The 17,851-nt window shown below is 52.1% G+C and overlaps 1 protein-coding gene across 2 annotated transcripts; it reads right to left on the reverse strand.

The window, feature by feature from the left end:
* Positions 1-2,798: 2,798 nt before the first annotated feature.
* Positions 2,799-13,881, reverse strand: HERPUD1 (homocysteine inducible ER protein with ubiquitin like domain 1). Of its 2 annotated transcripts, none has more exons than XM_008152309.3 (8): positions 13,618-13,881; positions 11,166-11,243; positions 11,003-11,074; positions 8,146-8,276; positions 6,116-6,238; positions 5,029-5,379; positions 4,576-4,681; positions 2,799-3,556 (listed from the first exon to the last, which is right to left on the reverse strand). In XM_008152309.3, the coding sequence occupies exons 1-8, from the start codon at positions 13,762-13,764 to the stop codon at positions 3,392-3,394; spliced, it is 1,173 nt and encodes a 390-aa protein (XP_008150531.1). In that variant the 5' UTR covers positions 13,765-13,881; the 3' UTR covers positions 2,799-3,391. The 2 variants fall into 2 exon arrangements, with proteins under 2 accessions (XP_008150531.1, XP_008150530.1); XM_008152308.3 differs by having other exon boundaries at positions 11,003-11,077; positions 13,618-13,879.
* Positions 13,882-17,851: the final 3,970 nt, after the last annotated feature.

Raw genomic sequence — 17,851 nt, forward strand, 5'->3', positions numbered from 1 at the left:
GATACATGACAGCATTCGCTTGCTTTCAGTGTTGCAGGGTCCTTCCTCAAGGGGACCCAACCCCCTTCATTCAAGGGGTTCTGAGTCTGTAAACTGGCTTAAGCCTGGGAGTTGATTGAGGGGCCATAATTCTGTTTTGGTGATTCAAGAGAGACTTGCATTCACTCGACCTAGGACTCTTCTGCTTATCCCGATCAAATAGGAATTGAGTAGAATATCCACTTCTTTCTTCCCAAGGGACACCATGACCAACTAGCCAAAGCCATAGCTGTGCGAGTCGAACCATCTGACTTCTGTGCTGCCTCTGCTGCCCATGATGCTAACCCCAGCCAGCTTGTCTTTGACGGTTAAGTGCCACCACCTGGTCCCTGCCACTCTGGAACTGTCCCCCGTTGTATTCAGGGGTGCCGGTCGAGTGGCACTACTTCCCAGTCCTTTCTGACCTGTAGCGATGGTGACAGAGCTCTGCAGTGAGGCGGGCTCCCCTCCCTGAAGTACTTCTCTCCATCAGGAGAGAGCTGTGTCTCCTGGAGCCTCGCAGGGTGGACGAGCAGATCTCACATGATCCATCCATTCTAACATTCCAGCGTCCCTAAGCCTTTACATGTCTTCCTCTACCTGCCCCAAGGCAGTTCCTGACGTCACCTTCATTCAGTGTGGACAGACCACCATTTAAAAATACACACACATATATTGATTTCAGAGGAAGGGCGAGGGGGAGAGAAACATCAATGATGAGAGAGAATCATTGATCAGCCGCCTCCTGCACGCCCCCTACCAGGGATCGAGCCCACAACCCGGGCATGTGCCCTGACCAGGAATCGAACTATGACCTCCTGGTTCATAGGCCGACGCTCAACCACTGAGCCACGCCGGCCCAGCAGATAGACCACCTTGTCATCTGTCTCGGCCGACCACCGAGCAGTGTTCCAGCCCTTTCTAACGCCGCACGCTTAGTCCATCATTCCAGAACCTCTGCTCCCTGGTCCTGGACGAACACGTTCAGCCTGATCCAGCTTTCTGTTCCTTCCACCAGTTTCCCACAGCCTCATATCCACTCCCATGCACACACACGCCCCCCACCCCGCCCCCGCCCGCCCCGATTTCTGTCTGTATGAACTTGAAAAACCACATCATTCTTTTGGTGTCCCTGTATGGTACAGCTCCTCACACCTCACCTTTGAGGCCCGCTGGGACTCCAGTCAGGTTATAGGACTGGAAACAAAGAGGGGCGGGCGGGAGTAGGCCGTGAGGAGAATTGGTGTCTTTAGAGGTCGAATTGGTGCCGGGGGAGCCGGTCACGGTTCTTCATACACAGGGTCGAACAGCTTCCTTAGAAACGGGGCCGGCTGCTCCCAGGACACAGACTCCTGGAAGCTCCCCTGTCAGGCTGTGGACAGGTGTGGCTCCTCGCCTCCCTTGTGGCTGCAGACAGAATATTTATCTCCGTTGTTATTACGTAGTGTCATTCTAACCGAGTACCTGCTTGCTACTTAGAAAGCCAGCGGAGGATCTACTAGTCACTGACTGCATTTTCCCAGGGCCCTTCACAGGAAGGAGGCTGCGGCCGCCACACGCCCCTGCAGGCCCATCACGCATATTAAAGGCCCAGAAGACACAGGGAAGAAGCCTATGAACGTGGCCGAACCTGAGGCTTCCAAATGTGTGTGACCATGAGCTCATTCTGGGGAGTGTTGCTTCTGTGGAACTAGATTACCAGTAAAACCAACAAAACATCTTGGCAACGGCAAACTTAATAAGCTGCCACATTGGCCTGAGCTGAAATCTGGGAGTTTTTGGTTCATTCTTTGCTATTTAATAATGAAGATCCAGCCCTGAGTGGGTGGCTCAGTTGGTTAGAGCATCGTCCTGTGCTCTGGAAGGTTGCTGGTTCAATTCCTGATCAGGGCACATACCCAGGTTGTGGGTTTGAGCCCTGGTCAGGGTACACAGGCAACCCAGTCAAGGTTTCTCTCCCTCTCTTCCTCAATAAGTAAAAAAAAATATTTTTTAAAGTATCTTTACCTATGAAAAATAATGAAGATTGAAGTCAATCGTTTCCTAAGCATTAACAGAACGTAGTGCGTTCTTATACTACATTTAGTAACGACTGAGGAAGCGCTGGCATTTCTGCGACGTCCCCCACCTGTCAGCCGCCTTAAGCTTAACTGTTGTCTGGTTTCCCCGTCCTAGTGGCGCTTGGGCCAATCTGAACACTTGTCAGCTGTTCTCGGAAGCACCTTCCTGGAACTATTTTGGGTCCATGGAATCTGGAGTTTGATCCTCACAACCTGACACCACAGGGAGAGGCCCACTCCTTTAGCAGAAGAAATGGGTGCCACCACTGTCTCGGGTTCCAGGCCCCTCACAAACTGGTGATACCCCTCCTTCACAATGAACTACTTTCCATCCAAGACTTAAAAAGGGGCTTGGCATGGTATGAGATATGGAGATGGGTTTTTGCTAAGGGAAGGAAGTCATTTTGTCCTGATCACTCTGAGGGGGCAAGAGGAGTGTGTACTACAGAACTGCCAAGAGGAAAGATGCAGAATGCCACCGATGTGAGGTTTGGGGAATGAAAATTCGATGGGTTACTATGTAAGTCCAGGAATGTGGGCAAACACAAGTATATTCTTAGTAAATTAAGACCTTCATGGCCTTACTTTCTCATTTTTCATCAGTGCCAATAGCCCTTTTATAAAAAGAAGCAAAACATTCAGGTTACTTAAAAAATCAGCATTTCAACTGTTGACCATCCAGTGGCCCCGGGCACGGAGTAAACTGCTAAGACTTTCTGCCAGGATCAGTCATAGCAAAACTTTATTGAACAGAAAACCCAGCAAAGGTTTCCACCTCTGCACAGTTGCCCGTGGTTTGAAGGAAAGCAATGCATTTAAAAAGCAATTATACAGAAGTCTCTCCTAGAAAAGTCCTGCTAAAACATGTCTAGCAATTCATTGATTATATAAAGTAGTACACTTAGTGTAATTTAAACATTCCAACAGGAATCAAATCGCACCAGCAGAACCATTTCTGCCTCTATGACATCTATGTACAAACACACATGCAGACACACTATCTGGAAAAGGCCTCAGGCATAAACATGCGACGCTAACGCCTTCTATGTACAGTGCCTATAAACTACATACAACAGGTAGTAAAGCTCTTCAGAATAAAGACATAAGAAGCCTTGGGCATTTTTTGTTCACCAATTTGTATCATGGCTTCACGTCTTACTTTCGGCTTTTGCTTGATCACAAAAGCATATCCTCCTCCTTGTTGGTTCTTTACCAATTCTGTGCCATTCCGTGTCCAGGTGAGGAAATCTAGCTGGAGTCAATGGTCCAGTCCATGCCTGCCCAGGCCACCAGCAGCCAGCGGGCAAACCGCATCAGTTTGCTATGGCCGGGGGGCCTTCGGGAAGGAGCGAGGCAAAGAAAGTCTTGAAGACCAGCCAGGCTGTGCTCAGAAAGGAAGGGCTGGGCTGCTCGCCATCCACTGCGCTCCTGTCTGGAGGGAGGCGGTCGGGGTTTTCCATTTCAGCCTCAGGGCCTTCCTGTTGGTAATGAAACAGTGAGAAAGCAGTTAGGACCTGCTCCACACCAGATCGTGCTGGGCAGTGGCAGAGGTAACCCCTGGCCCCTCGCGCCGTACGGGAAGCGCCAGGCGGGCAGGGCCCCGGAACGACGTCCTGGCTGGCTTGTTCTCCGGTCTCCATGGCACAGCCGAGCTGGTGACATTCTCATCGTTTCAGATATTCTCAGCAGCAAGTATCAAAACAGGTGTAGCAACTAGATCTTCCACCACTACTAACCCCTCATTAAATATGGACAGTCTAATGTCGGCGATGCTGTGAGTCAGAAGAATTGAAATGCAAACCCAGGGTTCTAAAGGCAGATAGTAGGGTGCCAATTTATATGACTTAAAAATATCCTTTAGGAGTATGCATTAAAATGACTTATAAAACTTCTATTTGTGTGTGTTATTTTTCAGGAAATCTACTCTGTGAGATGCTTATGCTCTTAACCCTTAATTAACTATCCATTAGCTGTTTCCATGGCATAACACATGGTTGCAGACCACTGAACACTCAAAATAGTGAACTTTAAAAAATTATTTAAATATGCCAAGATGCAAATTGCTGTATAACAAAAATACCTGATAGATGCTGTGACATGTTTAATGTTTTCAAAACAGCTACCATCAGGAATAAATAGGAGCCCGGCCGGCATGGCTCAGTGGTTGAGCATCAACCTCTGAACCAGGAGGTCAGGGTTCAATTCCAGTCAAGGGCACAGGCCCAGGTTGCAGGGCTCGATCCCCAGTGTGGGATGTGCAGGAGGCAGCCGATCAATGATTCTCTCTCATCATTGATGTTTCTCTCTCTCTCTCCCCCTCCTTTCCTCTTTCTGAAATCAATAAAAATATATTTTAAAAAGAAGAAGAAACAGGAAGAAATCTGGAGCTATCGAGCCTAATAAAATGGTAAAGCAGGACACGGGATATTTAAAGGCCTCTGAGGGGTTGAGCGCCTGCACCTCACACCACACTCGTCGGCTCGCGGAGGCTCCATACCTGCAAGTTATTGTTGGGGTCCTGGTTTGCAGCTTCCGGAAGAGGACCGTCATTCGGGAAGTGCCGAACCGGCCTCTGTCTGAACGGAAACCACCCAACGTGATGCCTTCAAAGGAAGCACATAGAAGCCCGTCTTAGTCCAGAGCACAGCGAGATTTACTCAACAACAGGGGGGGCTCCTCAGCGGGTAAGGCCCCCCTTCCGCCCCTCCTCTAATCAGAGCGGCACCCCAGTTGGAAGCTAGCCCACCTTCTATCCACCATCTCATTCTATCCCACCACCTCCCAGGCTCTCACTGGCCTGTCAGGTTCTTAAAGGGGCGGCATGTTTATTCACCAATTTACACTCACAACATAAACAGCACTTGGCACACAGGACATGCTCAGTAAGTGCTGGAGTGGCCCTAAAGTGTGATTTGTACGGAGCGGGGGAAAGGAAAGTGATCATGCTTACAGGTACATAACCACGGTGGCCCCCATGACCATGAGGAATCTGCTCAGAGAGGAGTAGAAGTAGAGGATGCTGAGGAAAACGGAAAACGTAGCTGCTGAATAGGTCCAGTCCAACCAGTCACGATTTATCTCGTCATCTTCTTCCACAATAGGGCCACCTTGCGCATTCATCCGTAGGTTTTGATTGGCCCCGGGATTAACCACCACTTGAGGAGCAGCGTTCTGATTGGCTGGCTGGTTTTCGGCTGGAAACTGGTTGTGAATAGGGGCTGGAGCAGGTGCGGAGACCACGGGGATCTCCTGGGCACTTGGTGAGGGAACCAAAGTCCCCGATGCAGCAGTGGCCGCTAAACTGAAACAGAAACGACAGAGGCAGACACTGGTGAGAGCAAAGCACCGTGAAATCCTGGTCGTCACCTTATTTACTGTGAGGAACTGTAAGTAGGTGCAGACAAACTTAATTTTTTCTTTAATGTAGTGAAGAACTTTTCTTTTTATAAAAATATGTTTTGAGAGATAGAGGAAGGGAGAAGGATAGAGAGATAGAAACATCGATGAGAAACATCATGGATTGGCTGCCTCCGGCACGCCCTCTACTGGGGATCAAACTCACAACCCGGGCATGTGCCCCAACCAGGAATCAAACCAGTGACCTCTTGGTTCCCAGGTCAATCCTCAATCACTGAGCCCTACTGCCTGGGCAGCGAAGAATGTCTTTACCAACAATCCTCCCTATACATGCCTTTTCCGCTCCTAGGAGCAGCAACAAGAGATTTCGTCTGGAATGAAGCATCCAGGCCACTTTAAGAGTGTGGTGCAGTAACCAATTAAATTTTCACAAAGCTTTAAAGATACAGATTGAAAAGGAAGGAACATAAGTGAAGTCAGGAAAGCATATATCAGACACTAGCACCCCTACATCGGGGCATTGGTACACAAGTTAGCTAACAGTTATCACTCACTGTACCCCACTCACAGAACCACGGGGCTCTGCAGACACGGGTGACCTTCCCTAGCTGGCTAGGTAACAGGATGGGACTTCCCTCCGCCCCGGCCCCGGCCCCCATGCACATCGGGGAAGGACTCACTACTGCATGTAGTACTGCCGCGCGTAGATCTGCTGGAACCAGGAGAGCTGCAGCCACCCATAGGTCGTGTAGCCCGAGAAGCCGGGCCCCAGGCCCTGGAACGCCGGCTGGGCAGCTTCAGGCCTAGGAAAGGTGGTTTTAAATGCACATTTTGAGTTGGTTTAGTCCAAATAAGTAAAAACTGAGTTTAAACGACAATCAGGAATTGAAATCAAAAAGACTGAAGAATGGGCGTTACGACAGTTATTCGTAGGTGACTGTAACGCGAGCACAGAAAGCACTGACGACACGCTCCCTCCCGGGTCCAGACCTCCCAGCACGGGTTCTCACTGTGCCATCACTATGGCACACAAACAACTGTCCCGTCCCAGGCCGTGGGCTCCCGCCCCCACTTAGGACTTGCCGAGTCTCACTGCAGGTCTCACCCGTTCTCCTTCAGGAAGCAACTCCGAGAAACCACATTCTTCCCCAAGCCTTTCCTGAAGGAAACTTCCCTCTCCCAGTACCCACCTCTCCCTCCTCTAGGTCGGGATCTGTGCCGGGGCCAGCGATGCGTGCATGTGGCATCACCCATGCTTGCTCAATGGCCACCTGTGCCCCGGACAGGCTGCTGGGCAGTTATCTGACTGGATCCCCAACAGCCTTGCGGGAAGGTAGCTCCCCCCACTTCACGGGGAAGCCCCGAGTGCAGCTCAGGGGAGACGAGGTTCATTTGCACAGGGTCACTGAGCTAATAGAGTGGGGCTGGATTTGAGAGCGGTTGTTTGACACCAAACACACTCATTTTTCCATCATGCAACAGTCTGACAGCGGGGGTCACCAGTGGCTATGTGAGCTGCACACAGTGAACTCCACAAGATGGAAACGAATGGAATTGTGGGAGATCAGGAGTTGGTTACATGCTCATCTCCATTGGGTGAACTCATTTCTTAAAGTTACATGCACTGGCTGCTCAGTAAATAGTTGAATGCAATCATCAAGTTTTATTACCGTGAAATTCACGGCTGTCGGGTATGGGCCTCAGTTCTCAAGTTGCACAGCCCAAATGAGGGAAGCAGTTTTAAGTGTTTCTATCCAATAAGGAATCCAACTCACATGCTGACAGTCTCTTTTAACCGAATTCCATACCCAGAGTGTTTTAAAGCAGTATTTCAGTACAAACAGGCCTCAATGTGACTCATTTAAAAATTACAGTGCATGAAAATTAGAGGATAAAGGTGCTCACTGGCTCCGATGATGGCACTGCAGATACACAAGAAAACTAAAAGGTTTGACAGTTACATACCGAGTACGTAGGGGTGAAATGATATCATGTCCGGGCATTACTTTTAAATCTTCAGAAAAAAATAAGGGAATGAGGAATAGATGAAAGGAGTATGGCGACACTTTGTCATTACTGGGCCAGGTGATGGTTACGTGGGGATTCATCATACAGTTCCCTCCACTCTGTGTACGCTTGAAATTTCCATTTATTAGGAAACTCCAAACTCCTCAATCCTCAAACACCTGGCGCTATCAGTCGTCACGTATTAGAAGAGCGACGTCACCTCTGGCTTTGCCTCTGAAGGAAAGGGCTCCCGTCGCTGCACAGAAAATGGCCCTGTTCCTGGCACCACCAACAGTCCAGGGCAGAGCATTTCTTAAAACAGCCTCCTCACTTTGTCACCCAATGCCACGGCGCTCCCAACAGCTGTGTTTTCTGCAGCAGCACTGACCTCCCACCATGAGGTCAGCACATGCAAAGCACAGCCATGCATGCAGGAGGGGCGATGCCTTTCGATACATTTCTCCACATTTTATATGGAGGTGATTTAGTACAAGTAAGTGAGAACTGCGTTTCAATGACAAAAAGGCTGTGTAGTGAGGAAAGTTAAATTCATAAAAGATCTTTCTAGTGAAACACTTATAAAGCAGCACCCTGTCCATTTTAAAGTTCTGTAAGCAGACAGTGTAAACACACCTTATTCTTAAATGGATGCAAACGGGCCCGCTCACGTTGCATAAACCCAGTTCTTTTTTGGAACACTCACCTCGAGATGCTCTCCCATCCAGAGGGAGAAAGGTTCCGAAAAGGCTCCCTTGGCCTCACACCATCACTTGAGGAATCCCCAGGGTACTGTCCCTGAGTGGGGCCAGCGGGCTGCTCTGTGGATTCAGCAACCTAGGTAAGTGCAACGTGATCATGAGACAAAGGGCCTGATGCAACCGGCTGAAATCAAGCTGAAAGAATGATTTCGCTGGGAATGGCTTATGTCCCCCACCCCGACCTGTGAATGTACCAAAATTAAATAGATACAACGTCATGTAAAAAACATTCTGAAATTTGTTTAACACAATTTCAAAATATAGATATATGTGTGGGTGTATATATATATATATATGTGTGTGTGTGTGTGTATGTACACACACACACACACACACACACACACTGAGTGGCCAGATTATTATGATCTCTGAACGTGTGTGTGTGTGTGTGTGTGTGTGTGTGTGTATGTGTATGTATATATATATATATATATATATATATATATATATATCCTAATAAAAGAGTAATATGCAAATTGACCCTAACTCTGCTACACCCACAAGCCACGCCCACCAGCCAATCAGGAGCAAATATGCAAATAAACCCAAACAAGATGGCTATAGCCACAGAGAGTAGGAGAGAGGCTTGGGTTTCCCAGGTAACAAAGGAAGCCAAGCTTTCCGCCTGCCCTTGGCGGCCTAAGCCTCCACTCAAGGCTACAAAGTTTCAATTATAGAAGGTAAACAAATCCAAACAGAAATGGCGGCAGCCACTGAGCTGGAAAGAACAGGAGGCAAGGGTTCCCCCGGGCAATGGAGGAAGCAAAGCTTCTGCAGCCCTGGCTGGTCTAGGCTTCCGCTCTAGGCTACAAAGTTTCAATTATAGAAGGTACACAAACCCCAAAAGAAATGGCTGCTGGCCACAGAGCGAGCAGGAGGCTTGGCTCCGCTCCAGGCTACAAAGTTTCAATTGTAGAAGATACATAAATCCCAGATACCAGGGCCTCCGCTTGGGTCACCAGGGGGCGTGGCCGGCCTGCAAACCACCACAGGCCCTTCACCCAGGCCGCCCCACACCCAAAGGGAACCCCCACCCTGATCTGGGATACCCTTCAGGGCAAACCAGCTGGCCCCCACCCATGCACCAGGCCTCTATCCTATCTAATAAAAGAGTAATATGCAGATTGATCATCACTCCAACACACAAGATGGCTGCCCCCATGTGGTCAAAGATCCTGCCCCCATGTAGACACAAGATGGCTGGCACAAGATGGCCAGCAGGGGAGGGCAGTTGGGAGGGACCAGGCCTGCAAGGGAGGGCAGTTGGGGGCAATCAAGCCTGCAGGGGAGGGCAGTTAGGGGTGACCAGGCCAGCAGAGGAGGGAATTTGGGGGTGACCGGGCCTGCAGGGAAGGGCAGTTGGGTGGGACCCAGGCCTGCAGGGGAAGCAGTTGGGGGGGGACAAGGCCTGCAGGGGAGGGCAGTTATAGGTGACCAGGCCAGCAGAGGAGGGAAGTTGGGGGTGACCAGGACTGCAGGGAAGGGCAGTTGGGTGGGACCCAGGCCTGCAGGGGAGAGCAGTTGCGGGTGACCAGGCCTGTAGGGGAGGGCAGTTAGGGGTGACCAGGCCTGCAGGGGAGGGCAGTTAGGGGCAAAAATGCTGGCAGGGGAGCAGTTAGGCATCAATCAGGCTGGCAGGGGAGTGGTTAGGGGGTGATCAGACTAGCAGGCAGAAGTGGTTAGGGGCAATCAGGAAGGCAGACAGGAGAGCAGTTGGGAGCCAGCATTCCTGGATTGTGAGAGGGATCCCAGACTGGAGAGGGTGCAGGCTGGCCTGAGGGACACCCCCCACCCCCCCGTGCACAAATTTCGTGCACCGGGCCTCTAGTATATATATATTAGAGGCCTGGTGCATGAATTCGTGCATGGGTGGGGTCCAGCCAGCCTGGCCAGGGGGAGAGGACATGGGCAGTTGGCTGGCCTGCCTGCTGGTCGAACTCCTGGTTGAGGGGACAATTTGCATATTAGCCTTTTATTATATAGGATATACACTGAGTGGCCAGATTATTATGCGTTCAGAGATCATAGTAATCTGGCCACTCTGTGTGTGTGTGTGTGTGTGTGTGTGTGTGTGTGTGTATTTCATTGATACGAGTAACTATGTTATAGTTTCATTAAAACCTTCCAATCATGTTATCATTGGTGAGGAAGCTTCCTGGTACATTCACTAAACCAAGAAATTAAATTTGGCCAACACAATTTATAAGTACAGCCCAGCCAGCAACCAAAGGAGAGATTTCCCTTGCTATGTTCAGCTGTTTCAGGAAATAGCGATATAATGCCGATTTAGAGTGTGTCACTGCATGCATTAATACACTGTGAAATGAAACATAAATAATTTTGATTGCCAAATACGTCTTTAAAGATCATGTGATAGAAACTGGCCTCTTCCTATCCAACTAACTAATCACAATGAAATTTTCCAAAGAAAATGTATTCACTTTTTTACTCCTTATAAAAATAATAGTTCCTTAGAAGACACATACGTGCCCAAGTCAATGAAAACCCACTGTGGAGAGCCTCGTTGGTTTCAGTGATCTGCACCCGCAGCCTCTGCGGGTCAACTCACACCCCAGAGACAGTGGTTGGAACGCCTCTTCCCGCCACAACAGTAACGGCACTGCCCGCCACTGCTGTAGCAAACTCTCACCTTATTGCTAAGTGTCTAATTCCTAATGCTCACGGGGACGAAACAAAATACGACGATAAAAAGACCATAAAATCTCCCTGAAGAGTTTTACCCAATGTCCTTTCTTCCTCCCGTGAGAGTCTGAAGGACACAGGGTGTCCACTCGGACCTACCTTTGCGCTGGTTTCTGGCATTTTGGACGGACTTTTCACATTGCACACCAAGTGTAGCACATGCCGGATTTCCTGCTAAAAGAAATATGGAGGCACGTTAGCACCTGAACTCAACCTGGCAAGAACATCAAAACATTCCGAAGTTAATATATAAACGATGTACCTTTGGCAGCAAGTCCCTGAGATACTGGTTATCCAACAGCAGCTTCCCAGAATAAATCAACCTCTGGTCCTCCGGACGCTTATCACGGAAAGAAAGAGCAACAGGGTCAGCCTTTAACCCCACAAGTTCCCAACCGCAGAAGACACTGCTTCGTACACGTAATTTATTATTTATTTACTTACTTATTTTATATTTCTTTATTGATTTCAGAGAGGAAGGGCAAGGGAGAGAGAGAGAAACATCAATGATGAATATCATTGATCGGCTGCCTCCAGCACATCCCCTACTGGGGATCGAGCCCGCAACCTGGGCATGTGCCCTTGGCTGGAATCGAACCTGGGACCCTTCAGTCCGCAGGCCAACGCTCTATCCACTGAGCCAAACCAGCCAGGGCCATACACGTAATTTAAATATGTGTTTCTTCCCAGCACATCACAGGACAACATTTCTTCAAAGGCCCCATATACAAAACTTTTATTTAAGAAAGTGCTTTAAGTTTAAACTGGTCTAATACATAAATTTAGGATGGCAAATGATCTCCAGTCCACAAAACCTACAGCAACCTCCTTAACTCAGGGAAACTGCTTTCTGCCACCAGAAACGCACATTTGATTGGGGCTCCTACAGCAGCTCACTTCAAAACTGGTGTTTGTTTCAGAGAAACTCCAAGCGCTCCCAAGTTGGCCCCCACCAACCCCCCTAGCATTGTCCCAAAAGAACACGAAGCAACTCTGAGCTCCGGCCCTGAAGAGACATTTCCGGACACACAAAGCAGTCAGGAGGACGGAGTGTGGGTAACATTCCTACAACAACCTGTTTTACGGCGGAGAGTCTGAAAGGGACTTGTGGCAGGTCACTCCCTCCTGGAGTCTGGATGCCATCCCCTCATCCATTCCAGTGACTGAAGACCACAGGACTCCACGCGCTTCCTACAAATCTCACTTTTAAAACCTGTTTTTAGTTCCTTTCAGAATTGTACTTAAAAATAATGGCCTCAAACGCCAGTCAGTACACTGGCGATGGCCAACCTGTCAACCTACTCTGGCCAGAAAAACCTATTACGCAAGACCTGGAATAGACTGTGCCCAGCAGCCCAGATGATAAAACAAGTGGTTTAAAACAAACAGAACCATAACCGCATCAATCCGGAATTTTAAAACGGCAACAAAAACAAGTACAGAGACTACGATATTGGATGTTACGTGATTTTGTAAAACGCTATGCAGAGGTGGGTCCTAGTGAGAAAGCTCCACACTGGAAAAGCTTTGCAATCCACAGCTGCCGCCCTTTAAATTCCTTCCCCTTAAAGGCCTGCACTGACGCCGTGTTCTTACCGCGGACGCTGACTTAACAATTAAACACGTTAAGCCAACAACTATTATAAAGTAAGGCTTCACGCCTTGGAAAGCAAATCGGCACTCTCCAGCTATCAGTCTTACCCACACTTGGTGTCTGGGAGGCCTTCATCTACACCTTCTGGGCCTTGGGGCTCCCCCCGCACACCGCCCTGTCCCAAATGAAGCCACTGGAGACTCACTGCTTCACCCCTGTGTCCCCAACAGCCCCTCGGTAAACCCCCCGAGCCCCGGGTGAACGCAAACAAACAGGCACGTTTCGGAAGAACAGCTCGGGAAGAAAACTCACTTCCACGTTAGACAGTGGACACACATGGAAGGAAACCGCCTCCAGCGTGAGCTGCCGCGCACAGCCATCGAGGGCCCCCTCCCGCCCTGATGCCCTCCCGGTGGGCAGCCGGGCTCTGCCGCCGCTTACATAACAGCAGGAGGAGAGCAAACGCTGTCCCTCCATCACGTGGGAGGCGGGCGGGGCCAGGGAGATGCTGACAGCCGTGTCCACCAAAACAAGGAGGAAGTCCGGGCCCGAGGAACCCGAGGAGCCTCCTCCCGGACCCGGCGGAGGCCGGCGGGTGGAGCGTGGCCGGGAGGGGCCGGGCGGGAGCGCCACGTCCGCCCCGGGTGCGGGCCCTCCGTCCCCCGCCCGCCCCGCCGGCAGACCTGGCCGCGGTGCGGCTTTCCCTCGGGTGCAGTCTAACGAGGAGCACCAAGTCGCCCGGTCGTTGGGGAAACTGAGGCTTGAAGGGTGAACGGCCTCACCCAAGGTCACGCTGCGGTTTCGGCGGCTCGGCTCGGGCTAGACCCAGGTCTGGGGGGGGGGGGAATCTTGGGGGGGGTCCTGGGGGGGCGCAGGGCGACTGCCGCGGGACCGGGACGCGGAGGAGAGCGGACGGGGGAAGGCAGGCCGTCTGGAGGGCGGGGCGATGGCGGCCTGGGACCAGGAAGTGACAGCCGCCGGGCCCGGAGAGGGGTGCCTCCGGGGGTGGGGCGGGGGGGGAGACCCCGGCCCGGGGGGGGGGGGTGAGCACCCAAGACCGGGGAGACTGGAGAAGGGAGAAGCTGTCCCGCTGGGGCCGCACGGAGGCCGGGGGGCTCACCGGGCGCTCGGGGTAGACCAGGCTCAGGTGCGCCTTGAGGCGGCCCACGCTCCAGCCGCGGTCGCCGCTCAGCTCCAGGTCGCGGTGGCGCTGGTTGGGGCTCTTCACCAGCAGCGTGACGGGCTCGGGCTCGGGCTCGGCCTCCATGTCGGCTGCGCCGCGGGCTCCGCCGTCCGCACTCCGAGGGGCCGGGCGTCCCAGCCGCCCGCAAGCTCCGCAACGACTGTTCGCGTCTCTGGGCGCGCGCGCCCCGCCTCGGGCCCCTTTTATAGGCCCCCGCGCCCGGCTCCGCGCTCGGAACCCCGTGTGGCCGCCGCCCGTTGGCTAAGGCCGAGGCCACGGCCCCGACGTGGACCAATCGCAGGCAGGCTCCGTGGGCAGGGGGCGGGCCGAGCGCGTGGGCGCGGCTGATGCAACCCGCCGCGGTGGCGTCACCCCGCGTCTGGGCGGCGGCCCGGGGGCCGGGGTTCGGGGGCCATCTCGGTGCGCTCTGTCCGGGGGACGCCGGGTCGCTCCCTAGCTCCGGTCCCACGGCGCCGTAGGGAGGGTCAGCCGGTCCGCCGCGGCTGGGCAGCCTCTGCAGATTGTGTGCTCACAAAGCGGCACCCCGCCCTCTGGACCCTTCTCCTGGGAGGGACGTCAGGCCCTGCACCCCGGCCCACAGGGCAGGCCTCCCCACGTCTCCCCCGTTGGCGAGCCCACCCAGAAGGGCGCCCCGTGCCACAGGAAGGGCAGGGAAGAAGCAGGGCGGTCCTTCCTGGGTCGGAGGGCGGAGGCATCTGATCCCAGGTGGCCAGTTCCCATGTGGCCTCCGCCTTGACCCACGTTACCCCCTGGAGGGTGGGACATCACCCTGGGAATGGCAAGCAGGCCACCCGCAGCTCGCACCTGGAGACGCTGGAAAAGGGACCCACGTTACAGGCAGCTGACAGGTGCTGTTTTCGAAACTGGGGCTGAGACCCGGAGGGCAACATTCTCAAGTTTTCTAACCTGTGACCACAAAGGCCCTCTCCAGGCAACACTCCCTCCTTCCCAACTGTAGGGAAAAGGTCTTGAAAACAAAACTGACATTGTGCTGGCCCATCCCTGCTCCAGTCCTGCTGGGACGTGTGTTTGTTTCTCCAGGTGTGTCATGTGGCCCACAAGGGGCCACACCAAACCGGGGAGGCCTGCCTGGCGGCCTCAGAAACTCAGGGACCTGGAGTAACCACGTGGGACCGTCAGAAACTAGAACTTTTTGTTGTTAGTCCTCACCTGAAGATATATTTTCCATTGATTTTCAGACAGACTTGGAAGGGAGGGGGAGAGACAAACCTCCATGTGAGAGAGACATCGACTAATTGCCTCCCTCTTGCGCCCCAGTCAGGGCCAGGGATCGAGCCTGCAATCGAAGTACATTGACCAGAATCGAACCCTGGACCCTTCAGTCCGCCGGCTGACATTCCAACCACTGAGCAAAACCAGCTCCGCTGAAATTAACACCCTTTACAACCAAAGGTTAAAGGTGGGAAGTCATGTCTTAGGGCAGCATTTTTTCCTATCAAAGGTCAACCTTTGCCTTAACCTGATTTAACGCTCTGCTGTCAACATCTGAAAATTCAGAATAAAAGTTTGAAGAAGTCGAAGTTTTATAAGATTTAAAAAAAAAGTTTGAAGAAGAGCCCTATGTTTTCGCTTTTCGCTGGGTCCCACGAATTATGTAGCTTTTCACGTGTCAGGATGGAAGAAAATGACTGATTATGACCCGGACAGTGGGGCCAGGCCAGATCAAACAGCAGAGGCCTTCCAGGGACAGCCAGGCGGGAGGACAGCCGCTGGGAAATTAAGAATGCCACGTGGCACGGTGTCCTCCAGCTGCAGTGATGAGCATCGGGGCCCTCCGGTGGCCCCATTTCCAGTCGTAATAAGAGGGTAAAGGGGTGTTTCCCCCCCAGGGAAACGGCAATCCAATGCCTGTGATTCCGAGGGTTATGTCCCAATGAGCGAGCAGCCCCTTCAAAGCTCGTTGGTGCTTTTGCCTGTAGCGCCTTTAGACAAACACAAGATTCAAGTCAACAGGCATGCCAGGAACAGAAGGGTAAACACGGGTGACCCTGGGCTCGGTGACCTTACAAAAATAATGGGGGGGATAAGACTGTACAAAAATACAAAAAAAAAGACAAACTCGCCTTACATTTCTGAAGGACTTATGATTCCATCAAGAAGAGGGGTGAGACAGAGGACACTGGATGGGAGAGGTGAAATTTGAACCCTGAAGGAAGAACAATAATAATGGTAGCAATGACGACTGAGCCCCAAAGGTACTGCACACGGAACTTGTGTGGCCTCAGTGGCTAAGCTCCTGGACCCAGAGCCAGACTGCCTGTCTCCAAACCACGTGCTCCCGAGGAACTTTTTTTAAAAATTGATTTCAGCCGAAACCGGTTTGGCTCAGTGGATAGAGCGTCGGCCTGCGGACTCAAGGGTCCCAGGTTCGATTCCGGTCAAGGGCATGTACCTTGGTTGCGGGCATATCCCCGGTGGGGGGTGTGCAAGAGGCAGCTGATCCATGTTTCTCTCTCATCGATGTTTCTAACTCTCTATCCCTCTCTCTTCCTCTCTGTAAAAAATCAATGAAATATATTTTTTTAAAAAATTGATTTCAGAGAGGAAGGGAGAGGGGGAGAGAGATAGAAACATCAATGATGAGAGAGAATCATGGATCAACTGCCTCCTGCACATCCCACAACAGGGATCTAGCCCGAAACCCAGGCTTTTGCCCTGACCAGGAATCGAACCGTGACCTCCTGGTTCAACCACTGAGCCACACTGGCCAGGCAGGAACTCTTTTTTAAAGTGAATTTCTGCAACACCAAGTATTGGTGAAGATATGGAGCTATCAGAGCTCTCCTAGGTGGCCGGTAGGAGTGTAAAGTGGGACACCCCTGTGGACGTGGTCTAGAAGTTTCTCATAAAGTTAAACACCCCCCCCCCCACCCTACAACAGCCATTGCACTTACAGGGATTTACCCAAAAGAAATTAGAGGCTGCATGGGAATGCTGACGGCAGCTTTATTCATCAGAGCACGGTGGCCGGGAGCCGTCAGGTGTCAATCACCAGGAGGCTGGATAAGAAAACGATGGTGATCCACACAGTGGCTGAACTCTGAGGCCCAGGTGACCTCAGAACCCACATTTCCCGCCAGAGCTACCTGTCCTCCCTCATCTGATTGCAGCCCGGCATTTCACTCTCAAGAGGAAAGAAAAAAGAGTGCATTTCCTTTAAGTTTCATAGCATCTTTTCACGCACACAGAATCTTTCCCGGGCTGGTTAGGGAATTTTTATCGTGTGTCGGTTTCTTTGCTTCTTCCCTAGCGAAACACCCAGCTCCCCCAAGCGGGTTGCAGGCTAGGCCCAAAGGTGCGGGAGACGACAGACGTCATTTACAGCAGGGCCCTCACACTGTTTGAACGGGGCCAGCTCACTGTCCCTCAGACCGTGGGAGGGCCGGACTATAGTTTAAAAAAAACGATGAACAAATTCCTGTGCACACTGCACATATCTTATTTTGAAGTAAAAAACCAAAACGGCAAAAACACCCGGCGGGCCGGATAAACGTCCTCGGCGGGCCGCATGTGGCCCGCGGGCCGTAGTTTGAGGAGCCCTGATTTACAGGAACAGCCTTGTTCAAGTGGTGGGAGTTTTCAATCTCCTCCAGGAACTCAGTTCTGCTTGCTCACCCCTCCTATTCAACTCGGTCAGTTTTCCTCTTTATCAGCCACTCCACTCACCCCTCCAACCCTCTTCACCGCCAACCTGGCCGGGCCAGCCTTGCCCCCACCACACCACACCCATCATGTGGGTCTGTAAGGGCCGGCCCCGCTCTGGTTCTTTGTGGGCAGGCTCTTTGCCCTGTTTCCCAAACCTCCTCACGCTCACCAACCCCTCCTTTCTCCAGGACGGGACCCCCGAGCACCTCCCGCTTCCTTTTGTGACTCTGGCGTGAAAACCACTGTCCTTCCTTGTCGCTGCCTGGCATCCGTGTGGCATTCTGCGGTCGGGCCTCCCCGCCAGGGGCTTCTCTGCAAGGCCCTGCCCACACGGTATTTTTAGAAACGGAATGTGTTGTGCTTCCCGCTCAGGAGAGACGCTCCTGTCACGCGTGAGTTAACCCTCACTGTACCCCACTGCGCATGGGGAATGGATGACCAATGAAGCCACTGGCTGGGCTTTCCGGGGCCCCGTGTCTGGGAA

Source organism: Eptesicus fuscus, chromosome 21 (genome assembly GCF_027574615.1).
Source record: "Eptesicus fuscus isolate TK198812 chromosome 21, DD_ASM_mEF_20220401, whole genome shotgun sequence".
NCBI lineage: Eukaryota > Metazoa > Chordata > Mammalia > Chiroptera > Vespertilionidae > Eptesicus > Eptesicus fuscus.